This window comes from Thermoascus crustaceus (genome assembly GCF_041956765.1).
Source record: "Thermoascus crustaceus strain CBS 181.67 unplaced genomic scaffold VTN00scaffold_6, whole genome shotgun sequence".
Lineage (NCBI taxonomy): Eukaryota > Fungi > Ascomycota > Eurotiomycetes > Eurotiales > Thermoascaceae > Thermoascus > Thermoascus crustaceus.
The window spans coordinates 1,744,599-1,761,796 of NW_027192532.1; the positions used below are offsets into that span (position 1 = coordinate 1,744,599).

Here is a 17,198-nt window from a genome sequence, read left to right on the forward strand (position 1 = left end):
TTGGTATTGAGAAAAGTGCTTGATGCAGTGACAAAAAAAAATTTAGTGCCTCATCCTAATGGCCGGGCCTCTCCCTTCCGCCCTCATGACTTTACTCTCGCTTCTGGTTTTCTCACTTGCTGCGCTTTTCTATACCCCAGCGCAACTTGAGTTATTATCGCCTTTCCTGCCAAATCTGTCACAGCTGGCACATAAATTACAGTCCTATGGCTTTTTAAATGGCGAACTGTCTCCTTACTCCCCGAGCTGGAGTACCTGGTTCCATCCACGAAGCTTTAAAGTTGCGCATGGGCAGTCCGTAACGGGACGGAGACACCATGGATGGAATCTGCTGTATCACCTAGGCGGGTACGGGCCGTGGGTTGAGAAGGTGGGTGGACCTGCTGATGCGCAGGGGATCGCGCCGCCGGAGGGTTGCGTGGTTGAGCAGGTGCATATGGTACGTTGTTTTCTTACTTCGTGGACTTACTTTCTCGTGAATTTTTTATGATATGGAATATATTTATTGTCACTTTAAACTGTATGTTCAAGCAAAGAATTTATGGTTCGGATGTGGACTCTGTTTGAATCCATGGTAGATTCCTTAAACTACTCTCCTACCATCTTATTGCTATCACAAAGTTCAAAACTTCCATGGACCATGTTCTAAGTTAGTTCCAGATGTCCCGTCATGGCGAACGTTACCCAACAAACTCTGCAGGAAATCGTAGGTCAACTTTCTTTTCGTCCCGGAAAATTTAAAGACTTCTGTCCTGTTTTGCAGTCAACCGTCTATCTGACTCTACTTTCAGGCCATCTTGCGCTCCTCGCGCGTATTAAAGAGGCAGATGTTACCCTGAATGGTTCTCTCGCATTTCTGAACAACTGGACCTATTTCACCAATGACCCTTCCAAGGACTTTGGGCAATTGACCACTACTGGTCCATACGCTGGGACGCTGGGAGCGTTCACTACAGGTGTTCGGTTTCGAACCCGCTATGCGCATCTCCTGCCCAAAGATTCCAAGCTGAGGTTCTGGGCAAGCGACTCTCAACGCGTGATAGATACCGCCCGGTACTTTGCCTCGGGATTAATCGAGCTTGACTGGGAAAAGAACGGAAAAGCGGAGCTGGAGATCATCCCTGAGACCTTTGACCGTCGCGCCGACACGCTTACACCCGGAGATACCTGTCGCAAATATCTCGAGGATACTTCCCGCGGCCACGACTACGGTGTCAACATGCTCACCTTATTCCAGGCAGCGTACATTCCAGCGATCGCAAAGCGTCTGATCTCCGAGCAGGGGAACCAGGCTCTCGGCTATTTGACTGATCTAGAGGTCTTCAGTATGCAGGAGATGTGCGGGTTTGAGACGATGGTGCGCGGATCGAGTCCCTGGTGCGACGTCTTCACCGAGGACGACTGGAACAATTTCGAGTATGCGAGAGACGTGATCCATTACTACCGGGCTGGGCCCGGAAATCCGTACGCGGGCGCTATGGGCTGGCTGTGGCTTAACGCGATGGCTGATTTGTTACGTTCTGGACCGGAGGCGGGGACGATGTTTTTCAGCTTGTGAGTTTGAAGTCCTCCCAGTCCATTTTATGTCCTTTTCCTGGCTATCTGAATCTATAAAACTGATTCAAGGAAAAACGATCTACAGCGTCCATGACGGCGATATCGCCCCCATGCTTGTCGCCCTCGACATCTTCCCGGACCCAAAGTATGACCCGTACCTCCCGACAACGCACATTGCGACCGACCGCGTCTGGAAGACGTCCCCAGTCCTACCCATGGGCGCTCGCATCACCTTCGAACGGACGGCCTGCCGCTCGCAGTCGACAGAACCTTCGGAAAATAATGCCAACGCTGCTGAGCACTTCATCCGCATCAACATCAACGACGGGATCGTTCCGCTGCCAGATTGCGATTCCGGCCCCGGGCGGAGCTGTCCGCTGGACCAGTTTCTGGAACGCGTGCGGAGGCGGAGAGCGGAGGTGGGAGATTTTGGAGAGATTTGCGGGTTGGAAGGGGATGCGGGGAGGATTACGTTTTTGCATCAGTGAAACATTATTAGATCAATAAAGAAGATCAGAGATGAGATATAGATAGAATGATACCATGGACCTCGATAGATACTATCTTTCTCTAGAGAGCATTGCTTGAATAAATCGGTCGAGATGATGTCTTGGGAAACGATGTAGAACTCCCAATAGTTTCTTAGTTTCAATCTTAAAAAATGGAACAATCCTCCAATTGCCGCTTCTGTTGGAGGTATGGAGCCTCAGCCCTAGCCCTACTTCGTCGTAGATTAGGAATTAGTCACGCTCGGATAATGTGGCCAGCTGGCAATGGATGCCAAAGAATGTACAGTATTTCGTAGATCATCAACAAATAATTGAGCGTCTCCAGCTTCAATTTTGCACCTGTGTCTTGTAACTTTGAAACAGCGTCAGCAATCCACAAAATGGCCGTGAATCAAAATAAGCCATGGGTAAATGGAGGATGGAAAGCACCCCACCACAAGCCCACCCCTTTCACTACCCATGGCCGTAGGCCCGTACCAGGGCATTCCCCGGTGCTTGGATGCTTGCATCTGTGCTTTCTTTCAACGCGAAGTACAAAGGTACCTTTGAACCCCGCGCATAGGGTCAATGAAAAATTACGTTGTTTACCGGCCACAAGCTTAAACCGCTTCAGTGTTAGGAAGGTCTCACAGGCTGGGGCTATACAGCCGCAGCGATAAAAATGCGCCCTTCTCCACTGTCTGCTGTAACTCAATTCAAGGCCATATATTTGGCTGGCCTGCCATCCTTCCACCCCTTCACAGTTGTCCGCTGCCAATGCCGCAAATCAACTGTTAAAATTTTTATCATTAATATTATTAATATTCCCTTGCTCAAAAATATGAGCATCAACCCTATTGTTCTCCTACTGATCGAGGTGGGGATCACCTCGATCGTCATTGGCTTTACAGCTCCATTCTCCGTCACCCGAATCGGTGCTTTGCTCCTCGTCACCATTTGCGTGTGGCAATGCGTCTCAACCCCCATGGAAGATTACATGATACGGCGGTGTTGGGCAGGTCTGATCTCTGGCCATGCTGTCTTGTCCATGGTAGGATACATTGACGTCGCTCTTCTGAGCCGGTGGTCTTTTGAAACCCGTGGCCCGGCGACTGCGACTGCGTCGTGTTCTTCCAGTAAAGATATCAGCGAAAAGCAGCAAAAGCAAGCAGCAAAGCACCCGGTGGATGATGGTGATGTAGATGGGTCGTCCTGGCGGGAACGTTTAACCTTTGGTTTTTTTGTCGCGTACTCTTGTCGACACGTTGGAACGCCATGGCAACTCAAGAACACTTCTCGATTCTCGAACAGCGACCCCAACTATGTTCCGTCGCGAGTGACGTTCCTAACGCAGGCGGCTTTGAAGTTCCTACTGTGCTACCTGGCGCTGGATGTGCTGACCTCGAATTCGGATCCTGAGATAAACAAGAAGTATTTCTCGATGCAACAAATCCCCGTCTTTAGACGCCTGCACGATATATCGGCTGAGGAGCTCATTGTGCGGACGTCAACGACGATTGTTATAGGCATAATTGGCGTTTCTATTCTAGTAGTGAATTACAGTCTTCTCTCCTTTCTGGCTGTCCTGATTGGTTTCACTGAACCTCGGGACTGGCCGCCACTCTTTGGATCCATATTCGATGCCTACTCTATGAGAAGGTTCTGGAGGTACGTATGATCAATATAAAGCAGAAAAAAATGACTGCTAAATCACAACGCTTTAATATAGCATGGTCTGGCACCAATCCCTCACCCACAGATTCGTTTCCGTCGCACACTTCCTCATCCACGACATCTTCAAGATCCCCCGCGGAACTCCGGTCGAGCGATACGCACGATTCCTGACGGTGTTTCTGATCTCAGGGGTGGTGCACCTTTTCGTCGACACAGCAGCCGGTATTCCATCACACGAATCCGGCGCCATTCAATTCTTCTGCACGCAGGTTTTGGGTATTCTCATTGAGGAGTTAGTCTCCGGTGCCTACCGCCGCGGCTGCAACACTCCTGGTAGAAGACTACCCACACTGGTCGAGAAATTGATAGGCTACGCGTGGGTTGGGGCGTTTCTGGTATGGTCGGTTCCTGCGTATATGTATCCGATGCTGTATCACAGTACGGGGGGTCTGAATGATACGGTTGTTCCGGTTAGTGTGGTTGCGATGCTCGTTGGTAAGCTTAGTTGAGTGGTCTTTTTGTCCCGAAGTTGGGAGTCGGGGCTGGATATCATTATTCCCTATCGGTATCGTCACCCTACTAGGTACTATTGTTAGATTATAGAAATAACAAAACGATATTTCGGGTATTACCCTTGACTTATATACATATACCGAGGTATGTTATGCAAGCGGTCATCAGGTATAAGGCCGTCGTACTGTAATAGTAGATTAATATATATACCTTGTAGGAAACCCGTCCTATTGTTAACCTATTCACGAAAAATATACACGAAGCGGACACCTAATATAGGAAATCGAAGCTCTCTATTGTACTGTACATTTTTACCCTTCCATCTATCTACCACATACCAAAACCCAGGCCAGGTACCTAGGTAGGTAGGTAGGTAGCACGCCTCAAGCATTCTCACGGAACCGTATATCTTCATTCTGATCGGCGATAGACTGCACGTGTGTCGCGAGTGAGCCTTTTGCGGGGAGCCGTTCGAAAGCACGGGTCTTTTTATATTATTCGTCATTATCCCATTAGCATAAGAACCCAAATCTAAATGCGGAATGAAAAAAGGGTAAGAATGAAGTAAAAGGACCAGGTGAATCCTGGCCTAGAAACAGTACCTCTTTGGCCTGGATATCCCTCGCCTCGTCCTTTGTGATCTCGTTGGCGGGCTTGCCGAGGACTTCGTACGCCTTGGAGGCCCATTTGGCTTGTTCGACGTTGATACTTTCTTCGGTGGCTGTTACAGATAAAACGTAGTTTTTTAGCACTGTACTGTACAACATAATGTATACTAACGGGTACTTATCTGGCAAGCACTCAGGATGACTCAAGAATGTCGACATACTTGAAGGCCCCTTCACAGGCACATTCCCGCCCAGATCGGCCGTCTCCTGCGCCAGCGTCCCGATCTCATCTTCCGACATCGCCTCCCCGCGTCTGGCCTTGTGGTGGATGTGTTCTCTGAACTGCAACGTATCGTCGGGCATCGTGGCGGAGTTTGTACCGGAGCAGTGCGGTGAAGACGAGTGCGTTGGCGTATAGGATGATGAGTTGTTTGGTCCTGCGTTTCATAGACGATACCGACGGGCGTAGGTTATTTATCTAAGAATTGTCTTTCTTTTTCGAGTGAGGTAGGTAGGTGTTGTAGGGAGGCATTTCGTTTGTTTTTGTTGCATGATAAGTAACTTGCCAGTGTGGCGGGTCATGGGGATCAGAGGGGGATCAGAGGGACGTAAGAGGAGGTTGCTGGAGGTTTGGTTGACCCTTTTGTCCTTGGACGCGATACGTGCGGTGAAGTTTTCCGAGAGCGCCTTGGGCAAAACTGACTGCCTAGATGGGAAACTATGGAAGGGTGATATCGGGATGATATAATTCCCTTTTCTAAGTGCTACGGTGGTTTTCAGTTTGTTGTCTACCGTGGGCCTTGGGTATTTCTATCAGCTGTTCTTTATATTTCTTGTTCAAATGAGTAAGCAGATACCAATCCTAGGATTGTTATACGCCTTAACGCGCCACCAAGTCTGGCTCAACAAATAAAAGCGGCAACGTCTGTATTGGGCGAAAGTCAGGGTTATGTACTACTTTGTAAATTTTCGGCCTGGATTTTAATCCAACATGCCCGTGGGAAGAGAAGATGTGGAGAGAATATATATCCAAAGCAGATCCCTCGTCCGACGGGTGCTTATGATACTTAGTGTACACAAAAGTGAATACTTCTAGACAAAAGAGGCGGTCGATGAAGCACCAGGATGAATCATAGTGTAGGCAGCATCCTTAAAATATTCATGCGTGCTCGATACTTTTGGCCAAAATACTAGTTTAGCGTCTAATAATGGACAACCTCAGGAGGGATTTGAATCTCTCAACCCGGCTAGGGTGCGTGCTCGGGTGGCCTTCGATGTAAATATATATCTCGGCCTCGGGCTTCAGCATCATGTCTCCAGCAACGAGTCACTAGATGGCTACAGGAAGAGCAATTACACTGTCGAGATATTCAATCTCAGCTGTGGAGTGTCTCTGTTGTTAGTAGAATGAAATGAATCTATCTGTGCATAGCCTCTCGAATCGGCGTCAACAAGGGATATTATAGTTTTCCAGCTATTTACTTTTCATATTTCACAGCTAGTATAGTATAAATAACATAAGAGTTTTCTGACTTCTACAATCTAAGCTTCAAACAGTGGAGACCCTGGGAATTTATGTATTCTCAACTTGTAGCCGAGGTTCAAAAAAACGAGTTCTTGAAGATTTGCGGATATCCTTGGACTCGACGTAGAATTCATCGGCATCGATTCTTGACTTGACTCGTAACTCAAATCCTGTCTCTTTGTTGCTGATAAGATATTCTAGACTGTATATATTTCCTTTTATACTGGTTATAACACTGGACTTGATGGACCTTTCCATCCAATATCTCAATTTAACGTAGTGCTTGGATTTCATAGTTTCTCCGTGGATTGGAGAAACGTCTTGCTCCATTTTAAATAGTCTGGCACGCGCTTCGCAGTGTATATTGCCTTTTTCCATGTTACTTCCGGAGTCCTTCTCTAGCACGCATCACTTCTGATAGAAGCATCCACTTCCTGTGCTTTCTTCACGAGGATACTTTAATGTACAATTCAGTACCCACGGTCTCTTGTTTTCGTAGTAGCATAGATAATTTGAGATGTAAGTCGAAGAATATTATTGACTTTGATTGTGTTACGTCCGAAAGGACAGTCATTCACTGCAAGCGAGCCATTCACTGCTTGCGCCTTCTGAGCACCTGCCAGTCCCTTGATTTCTCCGAAGAACTCTCACCACACCGTTGCAGTGTTCGTCTTTATTCTCTTACCATCCCACTGTTCGAACGCAAGATATTGGTTCTCCTGTTGAATAAACCACGACGTTGATCTGAACTCTCGACCACTGTTACCCCTTACTACAGACAATCACGCGTCCTCCCCTTCTGTCTTTCCCTCTTCGACGAATACCTTACGAAATCGCACACCATGGTCTCTGAAGAAAGAATCCAGTGGCTCTTGAGGTTCGACAAGGGCGAGTGGCCTCCTTACCCCTGCTAAGTCTCAAACGAGGGAACAAGCCGAGTCCAAGTGATACTGATATGGATATGTGTCATAGAGGACCTCGAGATCGCAGGCATCACCGTGGCTGAGAGGCGAGGGCTCATCAAACGCGGCAAGGCACCCGCGTATGATGCCCGTCAGAAGCCCCTTTCGGCCCCAGAACTGGCCGAATCTCGTGCCAATGGGGACGCCTCCGACTCCGAGGAGTCGGTCCCCAGTGAGCTCGCGGACCACGAACTACAGGAGGGGGATTCCTCTGAGCCCGACGAGGACGGATCCGCCTCCCGTGAAGGGAGTGACGGGGACTTCCTCAACAGCGATGTCGAGATGGATGGACCCGTCACGAAAGGGGCGGGCAGCGACGGATCTGCTGGCGAAACCACCGGGGGGTTACCAGCTCCATTGGACCCGGACATGGAGCTTCTCGACGAGGTGGTGTTCCCCGTCATGTTGACCTGGTACCCCCTGCCGGAGGGATGGACGACGGCCAGCCAGCAGTCAAGCAATGGGCTGAGGGCGCAGCAGTCGGCAGCAATGATGCCCCTGTGGGACGGACGTGCGAGCAGGAACAGGCCTTCAAGGCCTGGCTCCTCGACGTCGCTAGGACACACCCGGGAGCGTGGGAGGTTTTGGTGGGCACGTATCTTCATGAAGTCGTCAGATCTCGTGTAGTTGCAGGCCTAGGCGGAGCTCCACTCCATGTGAATCCTTCTGGAGAGAATGGGAACCGGACGTGCTCGCACAAGCCGTTCGCCAGTTGCGCCCCGAGATGGCCCCGACCCCATTCTCTTTCCCGAAAGGGCAGGAAGGTGAAATCCTGGGTTCCTTGCGGCTCAGATCATGGATGGCAACGAGGACTTGTTCCAAGCTGCCATCAATATCTGGGCGGAGGGACTGTTTGCGCTCGATAGGCTCGCCCTCGAGTCCTATATCGGGCGGGATGGTGCTGCAGGCCAGAATGTCGTGGGCCCCGGGGCCACGAACTGGTTTGCCACTTCCAGCAAGTGTTAGCATCCCACCAGCAATTTTAAAGGGCATGGATGGTGGGCTTGGTAAGTCTCCTGTGACTTGTATTTCGGTTGATGCTCCGCCGCATACTTCGAGCGATGTGGTTGGGGAGGAAGCACTCACGTGACTGTAGCCCGGCTAACGCGCTGTTTGTTTCTTAGAGTGCGGAGGATTGCCAACTTCTCTCCAATATTCTGACCTCACCCTTGCCCCCTCCTGCTCCAAACCACGCCTTGTCCGTTCTTCTGTTTGTGTGGAACCGCCAGGAGGAGCGCAACCTGCGCCAGCTATCGCCATGGAATATCACTTTGTTCCCCCGGAAGAACGCGCAAGAGACGAGAAAGGCAATCTCCTTCCCTGGGGCTATATCTATAAAGAGTGAGTTCTGGCTGTTCACCGAGTCCGCCTCGCTTCACTTTTCTATCACTTTGCCCCTGTTTCGGTGCTGATATAGTCTGTCATTAGTGAGTCCCGTAATCCGCGACGACCTCCCGAAGAAACTGGACCATTTGGCAAGAGACGCAACGCTCGTTACGACCACGCTCGATCTCGCACTCGCACTGGCACCCCAGCAAAGAGAGAAAATCCCAACGTCGCTGAGTTTACCCGGCTGTTCGCGCAGCAGCAGGAGGAAGAGAAAACTCACAGTAGCCTGCCAAAATCTTCATCCGGCTCCAGCCTTGATGCATCGAGAAAACCAACTGAGAAGGTCGCCACTGAGTGCATACTCTATGGATACAGAAGCAAGGACTCTGAGTGGAAGGTGATCGATAAATACGAGCGCATCTCGCAGGGCTTTATCTGTGAGGATTATCCTAGAAGCGACCCTAATTCGACCAAAAGTTACTCCCAGCTCCTGAGTGGCGGCGATGTGGTCATACGCACAAACCTATCTGCAGATGCAAACCGCAAGTCGAAGAGATATGCTGGAGGTTATCATTGGATCAAGGTCACATTTGACTCGACGACGGCGGCTGATCGCGCTTGTTTCTTCTCGCCGCAGGAGATCGAAGGACATCTTGTGTTCTGCGAGCTCTACCACGGTCAAGGTCCTCAGGAAGATATCCCAATCCCCAAGGGGTCTGCTGCTGCCAACCGGTTGAAGCCAAAAGCACACCACACCCTCACCACCTCTCATTCTACCGCGTTCCTTCAGTCGAAGGATGTTGAACGGTCAACTCTGCCACGCTCGTTCACTGTCAACAATCTTGCCGCCGCGGCCCCAGCCGATGCAGATGAGCAAGATTCGCAATTCTCCACTGCTACAGCGAGTTCAGCAACTGCCACTGCCACAGAGCAAGCACCTACTCTTCGCCAGCGACACGTCCCAGAACAGAAAGCGCAAAAACCAGAGTCAGAGTTCATGACACACATCCCGACTGTACGCCGCGCTACGCTCCGTCCGATTTCCGAAGCCCTACCACCTCAACCCACTGTCAGCGAGCGTGTCCTTCGATCTATCCCAATACTGAGCTGGTTTACGGGTGACATTGTGGGAGATGGACCTCAGCTTCGCGATGATGGAAGCTTCGATTTCGACAAATCAAACCTGTATTGGCGCTTCTGGTATATGATTGACATGATATTTGGCACCGACATATGCGGACTGAAGGAAGAGTCATGAACTCCTCGAACGTCGATTATACTTCTTACAGCTGTCAGCTGCGACTTTCGTACCGCGCCATCCTATCCTACTTTCAGCCAGCATGACACGCTCTACTAGTGGTCACGACAGATCTTGCCACGAACTCGATCCCGAATTCTTCCGAATAACCTGCGTACCATCTCACAGTCGTCCTCACCTCGAGTATTCAGCGTGGATGAAGAGAAATGAACAGTTTCACGATCACCAGGAATTGCAGTTCCTTCTATTCCGCATCACAGCATCCTCTACCAGTCATCCATGGTGTTCGTTAGTTTCGCAATCTTGAATCGATCCAGTCGCACTTAGGATCAGCTACCCTCCGCTTTGTGCTATCATCCATTAATGGATTCGAGAGACCGGGGCATTGCTTTATCTCTTGCTCACAAAAGTTCATGCGCGCGTCGTTTTTATCCGTTGATGGATCCCATGGGACCACCGTAGCGTTGAGTCTCCGTCCTCTAGACGTAGCAGGCTCTTCGTCTTTTTCCTTGAAAATCGTCGCTTTTTCATCACAATCGATGGAAAGATACCAGTCTTATTTGCATGAGGGATCTGCACGTCCATTCTGTTCGATGTCGCTGCCTCCTCGACCCTCACGGGTCTTGTATGGTGCGCGCATGTGTCTTTATAATGGTTTTGCTTTCTTGATTTGGATTGGGAGTGTTTTATGGATTGGGAGTTGGGTTTACGGGTTGTACTGCATAGCATAGCATAGCGTGATAATGGGATCGGGCAGCGGATTTGCTTTCTCTTTTCACTTTTCAGGGGAATTGGTCAGTGCATGGTAGAACTATAATTCTATAGACTAATACTGAGAATTCGATTTCTCCGACTTTCACTTTTATTGGCGAAAAGGTGAAATGAAATTCTTATTATGCGAACATATGTTCGCTTGGCTATGCTATACTAGGTTGTACTGTAAATGCCAAGATTTCGCTTGTGTAGTGCGATATGCGAATATTGGTTTGGGACTCTGGTTCGCATATGCCTTCAATTGTCACCCAGGTGGCAAGATACATAGACTAGAGAGATACTTATAGACATGGTATAGGAAATGCTACATGATCAACATGATGGCACCATGGCTCTGTAGTCCCTCCGCCAGCGCCTCCTCCGCCGACCAGCATCCAGACCCGTCGTTAGGGTTTAGCCGAGCAGAGCCTCGTCCTCCAGGCGTCGACCACCAAATTTCCTACACATAACGTCAGAAACATCGCCTTCGCAGAGCCAGAGACCGTAGACCCAGCGTGCAGAGTCCAGAATGTAGCCCGCAGACCCGTAGAAAAGCTCCCATGTATGCGTGTCACGTCCAGCCCGCGCGCTCTCGCCTGGCGGCGCCCGGCGAGTCCATCATTTTGCCCTGCACACAAAGTGCTGATTGGGGCGCGGGCGAGCTAATTCGGGGAACCGAGAAGATGTGCAGCACTTCCACTTCCACCGGCTTCTTGCTTTCCAATAAACCTACCTTCAAGAGAAAAGAAAAGAATACCCCCTCGAAACTTCCTCGAGCTCACCCCCTTTTTTTCTCTTCTCTCGACCAACCTCCCCCGTAACTTATCCGCACGGTAGAGTATCCCTCGCTTCGTCGAGATCCGGATTCCCCGCTAACTTTACACCCTAGTACGTTACCTACCCGAACAACCCCCCCCCCAATCTCCACGAACCCGGTGACTGTGCAATTTCGTCAATGGGAATACCTTTCAACTGGAGGAAATTCTAAAGGCGCATATAGGAATTATACCATAAATCAGCCATCATGGATCAGGCGAAGCTGGCTAGGCTCCAGGCGAGCGTGCGGATCGGTATGTGTTATTACACTTGTGTGGATTGATTTTCGAATATAAAGGATGCGGAGAAGGGGGTCTGTTTGGGTGTCGCTTCTTTTTTAGAAGCCAATTCTCCCGATTTCAGTCCCTTTTCTCAGCATGCGAGAACAGTTTGCTAACGATATATTACTGTCTAGGGTGCGTATAACTTTCCCTTACTACTTGCGAGATCCAGAACCCCCCCCCCCACATACCTACATATAAGGCCCTTGCCCCCGACGTCAGACACAATTCCCATGGCGCATAACGACAGGATTTCCTCTTTTTCATCCTACAAGAAGCATCGAGCCGTTCCTTTATATCACAGACAGCTATGCGGGAAGATAACAAAGGACACCATCGCTGACGGCTCATCACCAGAGGCAAGGGTACTCCCCGCCGCAAGACCAAGAGGGTTCACAAGACCTCCGGCGCCGACGACAAGAAGCTCCAGACCACTCTGAAGAAGATGAATGTGCAGCCCATCCAGGCCATTGAGGAGGTCAACATGTTCAAGGAGGACGGAAATGTCATCCACTTCGCTGCTCCTAAGGGTGAGTCCTAGACCTACATCTTTACGACAGCTAGCCTCGCGCAGCATGAAAAACCATACGCATGCTCGTTAGAGGCGCCTTATCCAGACCAAGGGAGCTAACCAACGGACAACTCGAAACAGTCCACGCCTCCGTCCCCTCCAACACCTTCGCCATCTACGGCAACGGCGAGGAGAAGGAGCTAACCGAGCTCGTGCCCGGTATCCTGAACCAGCTGGGTCCCGACAGCCTGGCGTCGCTGCGCAAGCTGGCCGAGAGCTACCAGAGCCTGCAGAAGAAGGAGGCCGCCGAGGCCGGCAAGAAGGAGGGTGAGGAAGAGGACGAGGACGACATCCCCGACCTGGTCGAGGGCGAGAACTTCGAGAGCAAGGTCGAGTAAATTTCATCATGCCTAGGAAAGCTATTGGTTTAGTTTTACTGGGTTCTTTATTGGGCGCATGGAAATGAGACAATTATTGAAAGGAAAAGAGTGTGAGAGAGAATGACAGACAGGGAAAGAGGGGCATCAAATGAAAAAAAAAGAAGTCCTATGATGAATCGATCCGACCCCCCTTTCGTTGTTTGTGATCCTGTGTGATATCTTTTATCTTATCGTCCATCATCTCATCCTACCTTCTACCCTACCTTTTGTCTGTCTTCTTGATGGGCCGTGCTGTCTGTTGCTGGGCTGTCGTGTCTCCTCCCGCGCGAACGAGACAATGAAGCAAAAGGAAGAAAAGAAAAAGGAAATGGTTTTATCCTATCCGATATCTAAACCGTCTTTCGCATGTCTTTCTACAGTGTCTGTTCCACTCACCGCTCCTTGATCCTTCTAGCGGGCGGGCTATCTATTCCCACGAGGTCCTGCAGGTCACCGAGGAGAAGAATTCCAGAGCTCTCCGATTGCTCTACTGTTCCTACGTCGAGACTGACCACAGAGAGACACGCGCGTAAATGGCATGTAACAACGAATTGATAAGGGGCTCCAACTCTCATACTATTATAGGGTATAATTGTAGGAAGACCACGCTCACCCAGTCAACAATTAAAAGATGTCCGAGATATACTGGTTAGGAGTCCTCCTTCCCACTGACCTCCGCATCTGTCCACTCCCACAGTTTTCTCCCCAGCTCCGCATCAGTAGCGTACTTATTATTCTTATGGATAACCCCCACAGGGGTGTAGTACGCGCCATTCGTCACTAGCTCCCTCTTGGATCCCGCCGCCCAGAGCTGGTTCAAGGCCCCAGATCGCACCGTCCGCATCACCAGAGGACCGAGGACCGCCATCCCGTGCCGCACTATGGCCCTCGACTCACTGCTCGTCACGTACAGGTCACTCGCAACAACGCCCGGATGCACGGAGACGGACAGGATCTGCGGATACCGCCGCGCGAGCTCCGCCGCGAAGGCGATATTGGCAGCCTTGGACGCGGCGTACCGGTGCCAGGTGCTCTCAGCCAAGAGAGCAGATGTAGAGGTCATCACGTCGAAGGGAGGTGAGATCGTGGATGCCACAGAGCTCACCGTTACCACTCTGACGTCCGGTGCAGGAGTGGCACTTGCGGCGGTCTTCAGCAGCGTCGGCAGGAGAAGCTTCGTGAGGAGAAAATGGCCGATGTGGTTGGTCCCGAATTGGATCTCATGGCCTTCCTCGGTTGTTCCGGCCGGGTTTCCCATCGTTCCTGCGTTCAGCATGAGTATGTCTAGCCGGTCGCATTCTGAGGAGAATCGTTCCGCGGCTACTCGGATCGATTTGAAGGATGCCAGGTCCAATGGTATGTATCTGATGTCAACGGGAGAGGAGAGGTTCGCCTTGATGGAGGCGATTGCGTCGTGGGCCTTGGATTCGTTGCGAGCGGCAAGGTATATGACGGACGGTCGATGATGCCCCAGTTGTAGAACTGTCTCTTTTCCTAAACCGGTGTTTCCTGTTTTACAGCAACGTAGTCAGCATATGTACAGTAGCAACCTCCAAAGCACAGCCGCGGTCCTACATACCTCCAGTGACAAACACCACCTTGCCCGTGAGATCAACGATATCCCTTTCGGGCTTGAAAGACGGTCCTAGAAACCCCATGGTGAGTTCATTGAGCGTCGGACCAATACTGGTATAGAACTCAACGGGGTTGAGAAGGCCATGGGCGATGAGACTGTTCAAGGCGCCCAGATCCTGGCGCGTCTGGGAGACAGAGGAGCTGTTAAGGAGCCCCGGGGCCTCTTGGCCCTGCTCATTTTGATCTTGATGTGATTGCACGACCATGGCTGTACGGTGGCTGTTGGGTTACAGGTCAGTTTTATGCGCGTCGCATCGGCCCTGTTATTAACAGCCGAGGAAAGATGGAGACAGTAAGGACTGGAGCAATGTTAGTAGGCTAATGGCCGCTGATCCCGTCCCGACCGCTGTGACCATGTTCAGCGAGATCGTCGGGATGTTACATCATCCATGGTCGCTGTTCAACAGACGGAGACCTCATGCAGTTGGAGAGACGTTCCTCGAACGTCCATTGCAGCAAGCTAGCTTGCTCCTTGTTCCGACTCCGATGCCAGAACTGCGGCGGCCGGATCGGAGAGGCGAAACAATCGGCCGGCAGTCCACCACTACCTCCTCTGACCGAGTACAACAATGCATATCGACAACTCTTTTAGTTAAGGATGTTGTTACGGCTGGGTTTTGTTCAAAATGCGGGCTGCTACTTGGAACTTTACGCTCACGAGTCACAGGACTGGGTAGCGCATGCTTTCCCTTGCCGCTCTACTCCAGCACAGCATGGATTTTCAAGTGTTGACTCTGGTGTCTACGAGAAAGGCAGTATCAGTCCAGAATTTTCCTTATAAGGTCCCTAATTATGTTCCTAATTTAAATCTCGATTTGACACCTGAATGCACACCTTTCTCCTTTTGAAAGATATCCGTTTTATTCTAACAAAGGAGCAATTTGCTTAGATAAAATAGCGTATGGCGTTCTTCAATAAGACATCTGGCTGACATAGATGCTCAAAGGAGCGCTATTTCTGAGGTCACCATGTTTCACTATGAACCTGTCCACATGAAGCGACCGAAACATTATCTAGATCTTGCAAACTCCGACATAGACCTAGATATTTACGTCATGTCCCCGGGAACATTCCTACACAATATAGCAGAGACTTTCAAGAACACAGATACTCCTTTGATCAGGATCCACGATGAACATTTTCTGGACGACACTAGCTAACTCTCCTCCGCGTTTTCTCAGCATATTTCTGCTCACAATGTGAAACGACAACAAAGAGGTCGCGATAGCAAAGGCGTGAAGTTCACCTCTTTGTATCCTTCATTGAAGAACAGCGAACATTGAGTTTATGAGACATTGAGCAGATGAAAGAAATTCATGTCGATTTTATTGGGGCTAAAACGATATCCGCAACAATAGATCTTTCTTTGGAGATCGAGTATCTCCATGGAGAGTATGTCATAGCCTGCACTCCCTGGCAAATTCTTTCCACACCTATGAGAACGAATGGTCCATGGATCTCCATTGAGAATCTTGGGACGGTTTTCCTCTTATCTAGTTTATTCAAGCATTTGTTTCAGGTGCCTTTTTGTCTTGTTCTTAAAAAGGAATCGACAATGCATTTATCTATTTAGTCTTTGAGTCATTTTTATCAACTAAATCCTTGAACATCAAATGAATTGCCCCTCTAAATTTCTCTATAAAAGGAACATGCTCGCTCGCAGTCTACTCTTTGCAGCATCAGTGTGCCAGCACTGCCTGACCGCTAAACAACCTTGCTATTTGAACCAAGACTAGTAAGGCTTACAGGTTGTGATCGCCTCCGACTGTCTTGTTCTTTGTTGAAGATGTCTGCGAATAGGGAAGAGTTCGCACCATATGTCCAAGATGCACGGTTTGCCATCCGTCGCCATCTTCCTCATTTTATCGGACGCAACGCTTATACAATGGAAGGAGTGCGAGAAGATGAGGAAGACCTGCATATTACTCGTCAACAGCTCAGCTTCAAGTATCCGATGCCTTACGGGTTGACGATCGAGCAGCAGTCCGCCGAGATAGTTATCACAAAGGAGATCAAGGTCGGTCCGGAGCTTGGCGCTCAGGTAGTCGAGGTGAATGGAGGAATTATTGCGAAGATATACGACCCGTTTTGCTATCCAGCGAATGACGCTCATCCTCGCAAACCTTTTCTTGATGCGGCAACCGCTTACCTTGCCGAATGCGAGGCATATCAGCGTCTGTTGCCCTTCTGGGGGACCTGCGTCCCGGAATACTATGACTCGTGGATTCTCGACTGGGATCTTGGAGGCGGGAGAGTGCGCTCTGTTCGGCTTATCATGCTCGAGCGTCTCGATGGTGATGTTATGGGAGACTTGTATAACTGGAATCCATCACGCTGGGTACGCTCCCGGATCATGGAGGAAATCGTCCGGACAATGTCTCAGCTTCGAGCTCTGGGGCTGGATCACGTCGACGTAGATCCGCGGCACGTCATGGTTTGCGGAAACGTTCATGGGCGGTCTTTCCGTATCGTTCATTTCGACTTTGTCAACCTTCACACCGAAGATCCCGGTACATGCCATCAGTCGAGAGGAGGCCGGCCCACGGCCGCTGAGGCGGAACTGGGCCTGCCGGACCTGTGCTACGAGCCGTTCAATCCGGCACTTATCTTCCACGAGGAGCGCATCCAGCAGGTCTTCCGTAAGCGATTCGACATGTGGATCGACTGGAACTGGCAGGAGTGGCTGGATGAACGCTGGATGACGACAACCCAATTCCCAATTCTGACAGTGGAGGAGCGACGGACGTGGGACCTTGGGGAGCGGGCGCGTATGATTAGGGAATACATACGGCAGAACTCACCTCAGGACCTGGAGTTGTGGGAGAAGACCCGACCTGATATACAGCGGACGCATATGGGATATTGGTAG

At 50.3% G+C, this 17,198-nt stretch overlaps 8 protein-coding genes across 8 annotated transcripts; 6 read left to right on the forward strand and 2 right to left on the reverse strand.

Annotated features, from left to right (window-relative positions):
- Positions 1 to 58: 58 nt before the first annotated feature.
- On the forward strand, positions 59 to 2,045 carry VTN00DRAFT_8917 (uncharacterized protein; the record flags this gene model as incomplete). Its single annotated transcript, XM_069435819.1, has 4 exons — positions 59 to 439; positions 661 to 706; positions 792 to 1,554; positions 1,643 to 2,045. The coding sequence occupies 4 exons, from the start codon at positions 59 to 61 to the stop codon at positions 2,043 to 2,045; spliced, it is 1,593 nt and encodes a 530-aa protein (XP_069285727.1).
- Positions 2,046 to 2,886: 841 nt separating this feature from the next.
- Positions 2,887 to 4,228, forward strand: VTN00DRAFT_8918 (uncharacterized protein; the record flags this gene model as incomplete). The annotated part of the gene is made up of 2 exons (XM_069435820.1): positions 2,887 to 3,713; positions 3,775 to 4,228. 2 exons carry the CDS (start codon positions 2,887 to 2,889, stop codon positions 4,226 to 4,228), a joined length of 1,281 nt encoding a protein of 426 aa, XP_069285728.1.
- Positions 4,229 to 4,615: 387 nt separating this feature from the next.
- On the reverse strand, positions 4,616 to 5,203 carry VTN00DRAFT_8919 (uncharacterized protein; the record flags this gene model as incomplete). The annotated part of the gene is made up of 3 exons (XM_069435821.1): positions 4,616 to 4,663; positions 4,835 to 4,953; positions 5,062 to 5,203. 3 exons carry the CDS (start codon positions 5,201 to 5,203, stop codon positions 4,616 to 4,618), a joined length of 309 nt encoding a protein of 102 aa, XP_069285729.1.
- A 2,004-nt stretch (positions 5,204 to 7,207) lies between these two features.
- VTN00DRAFT_8920 (uncharacterized protein) lies at positions 7,208 to 7,954 on the forward strand (the record flags this gene model as incomplete). The annotated part of the gene is made up of 2 exons (XM_069435823.1): positions 7,208 to 7,242; positions 7,300 to 7,954. The coding sequence occupies 2 exons, from the start codon at positions 7,208 to 7,210 to the stop codon at positions 7,952 to 7,954; spliced, it is 690 nt and encodes a 229-aa protein (XP_069285730.1).
- A 631-nt stretch (positions 7,955 to 8,585) lies between these two features.
- VTN00DRAFT_8921 (uncharacterized protein) lies at positions 8,586 to 9,914 on the forward strand (the record flags this gene model as incomplete). The annotated part of the gene is made up of 2 exons (XM_069435824.1): positions 8,586 to 8,668; positions 8,756 to 9,914. The coding sequence occupies 2 exons, from the start codon at positions 8,586 to 8,588 to the stop codon at positions 9,912 to 9,914; spliced, it is 1,242 nt and encodes a 413-aa protein (XP_069285731.1).
- Positions 9,915 to 11,691: 1,777 nt separating this feature from the next.
- Positions 11,692 to 12,673, forward strand: VTN00DRAFT_8922 (uncharacterized protein; the record flags this gene model as incomplete). The annotated part of the gene is made up of 3 exons (XM_069435825.1): positions 11,692 to 11,741; positions 12,122 to 12,294; positions 12,417 to 12,673. 3 exons carry the CDS (start codon positions 11,692 to 11,694, stop codon positions 12,671 to 12,673), a joined length of 480 nt encoding a protein of 159 aa, XP_069285732.1.
- Positions 12,674 to 13,343: 670 nt separating this feature from the next.
- VTN00DRAFT_8923 (uncharacterized protein) lies at positions 13,344 to 14,535 on the reverse strand (the record flags this gene model as incomplete). The annotated part of the gene is made up of 2 exons (XM_069435826.1): positions 13,344 to 14,203; positions 14,274 to 14,535. The coding sequence occupies 2 exons, from the start codon at positions 14,533 to 14,535 to the stop codon at positions 13,344 to 13,346; spliced, it is 1,122 nt and encodes a 373-aa protein (XP_069285733.1).
- A 1,580-nt stretch (positions 14,536 to 16,115) lies between these two features.
- On the forward strand, positions 16,116 to 17,198 carry VTN00DRAFT_8924 (uncharacterized protein; the record flags this gene model as incomplete). The annotated part of the gene is made up of 1 exon (XM_069435827.1): positions 16,116 to 17,198. The coding sequence occupies one exon, from the start codon at positions 16,116 to 16,118 to the stop codon at positions 17,196 to 17,198; it is 1,083 nt and encodes a 360-aa protein (XP_069285734.1).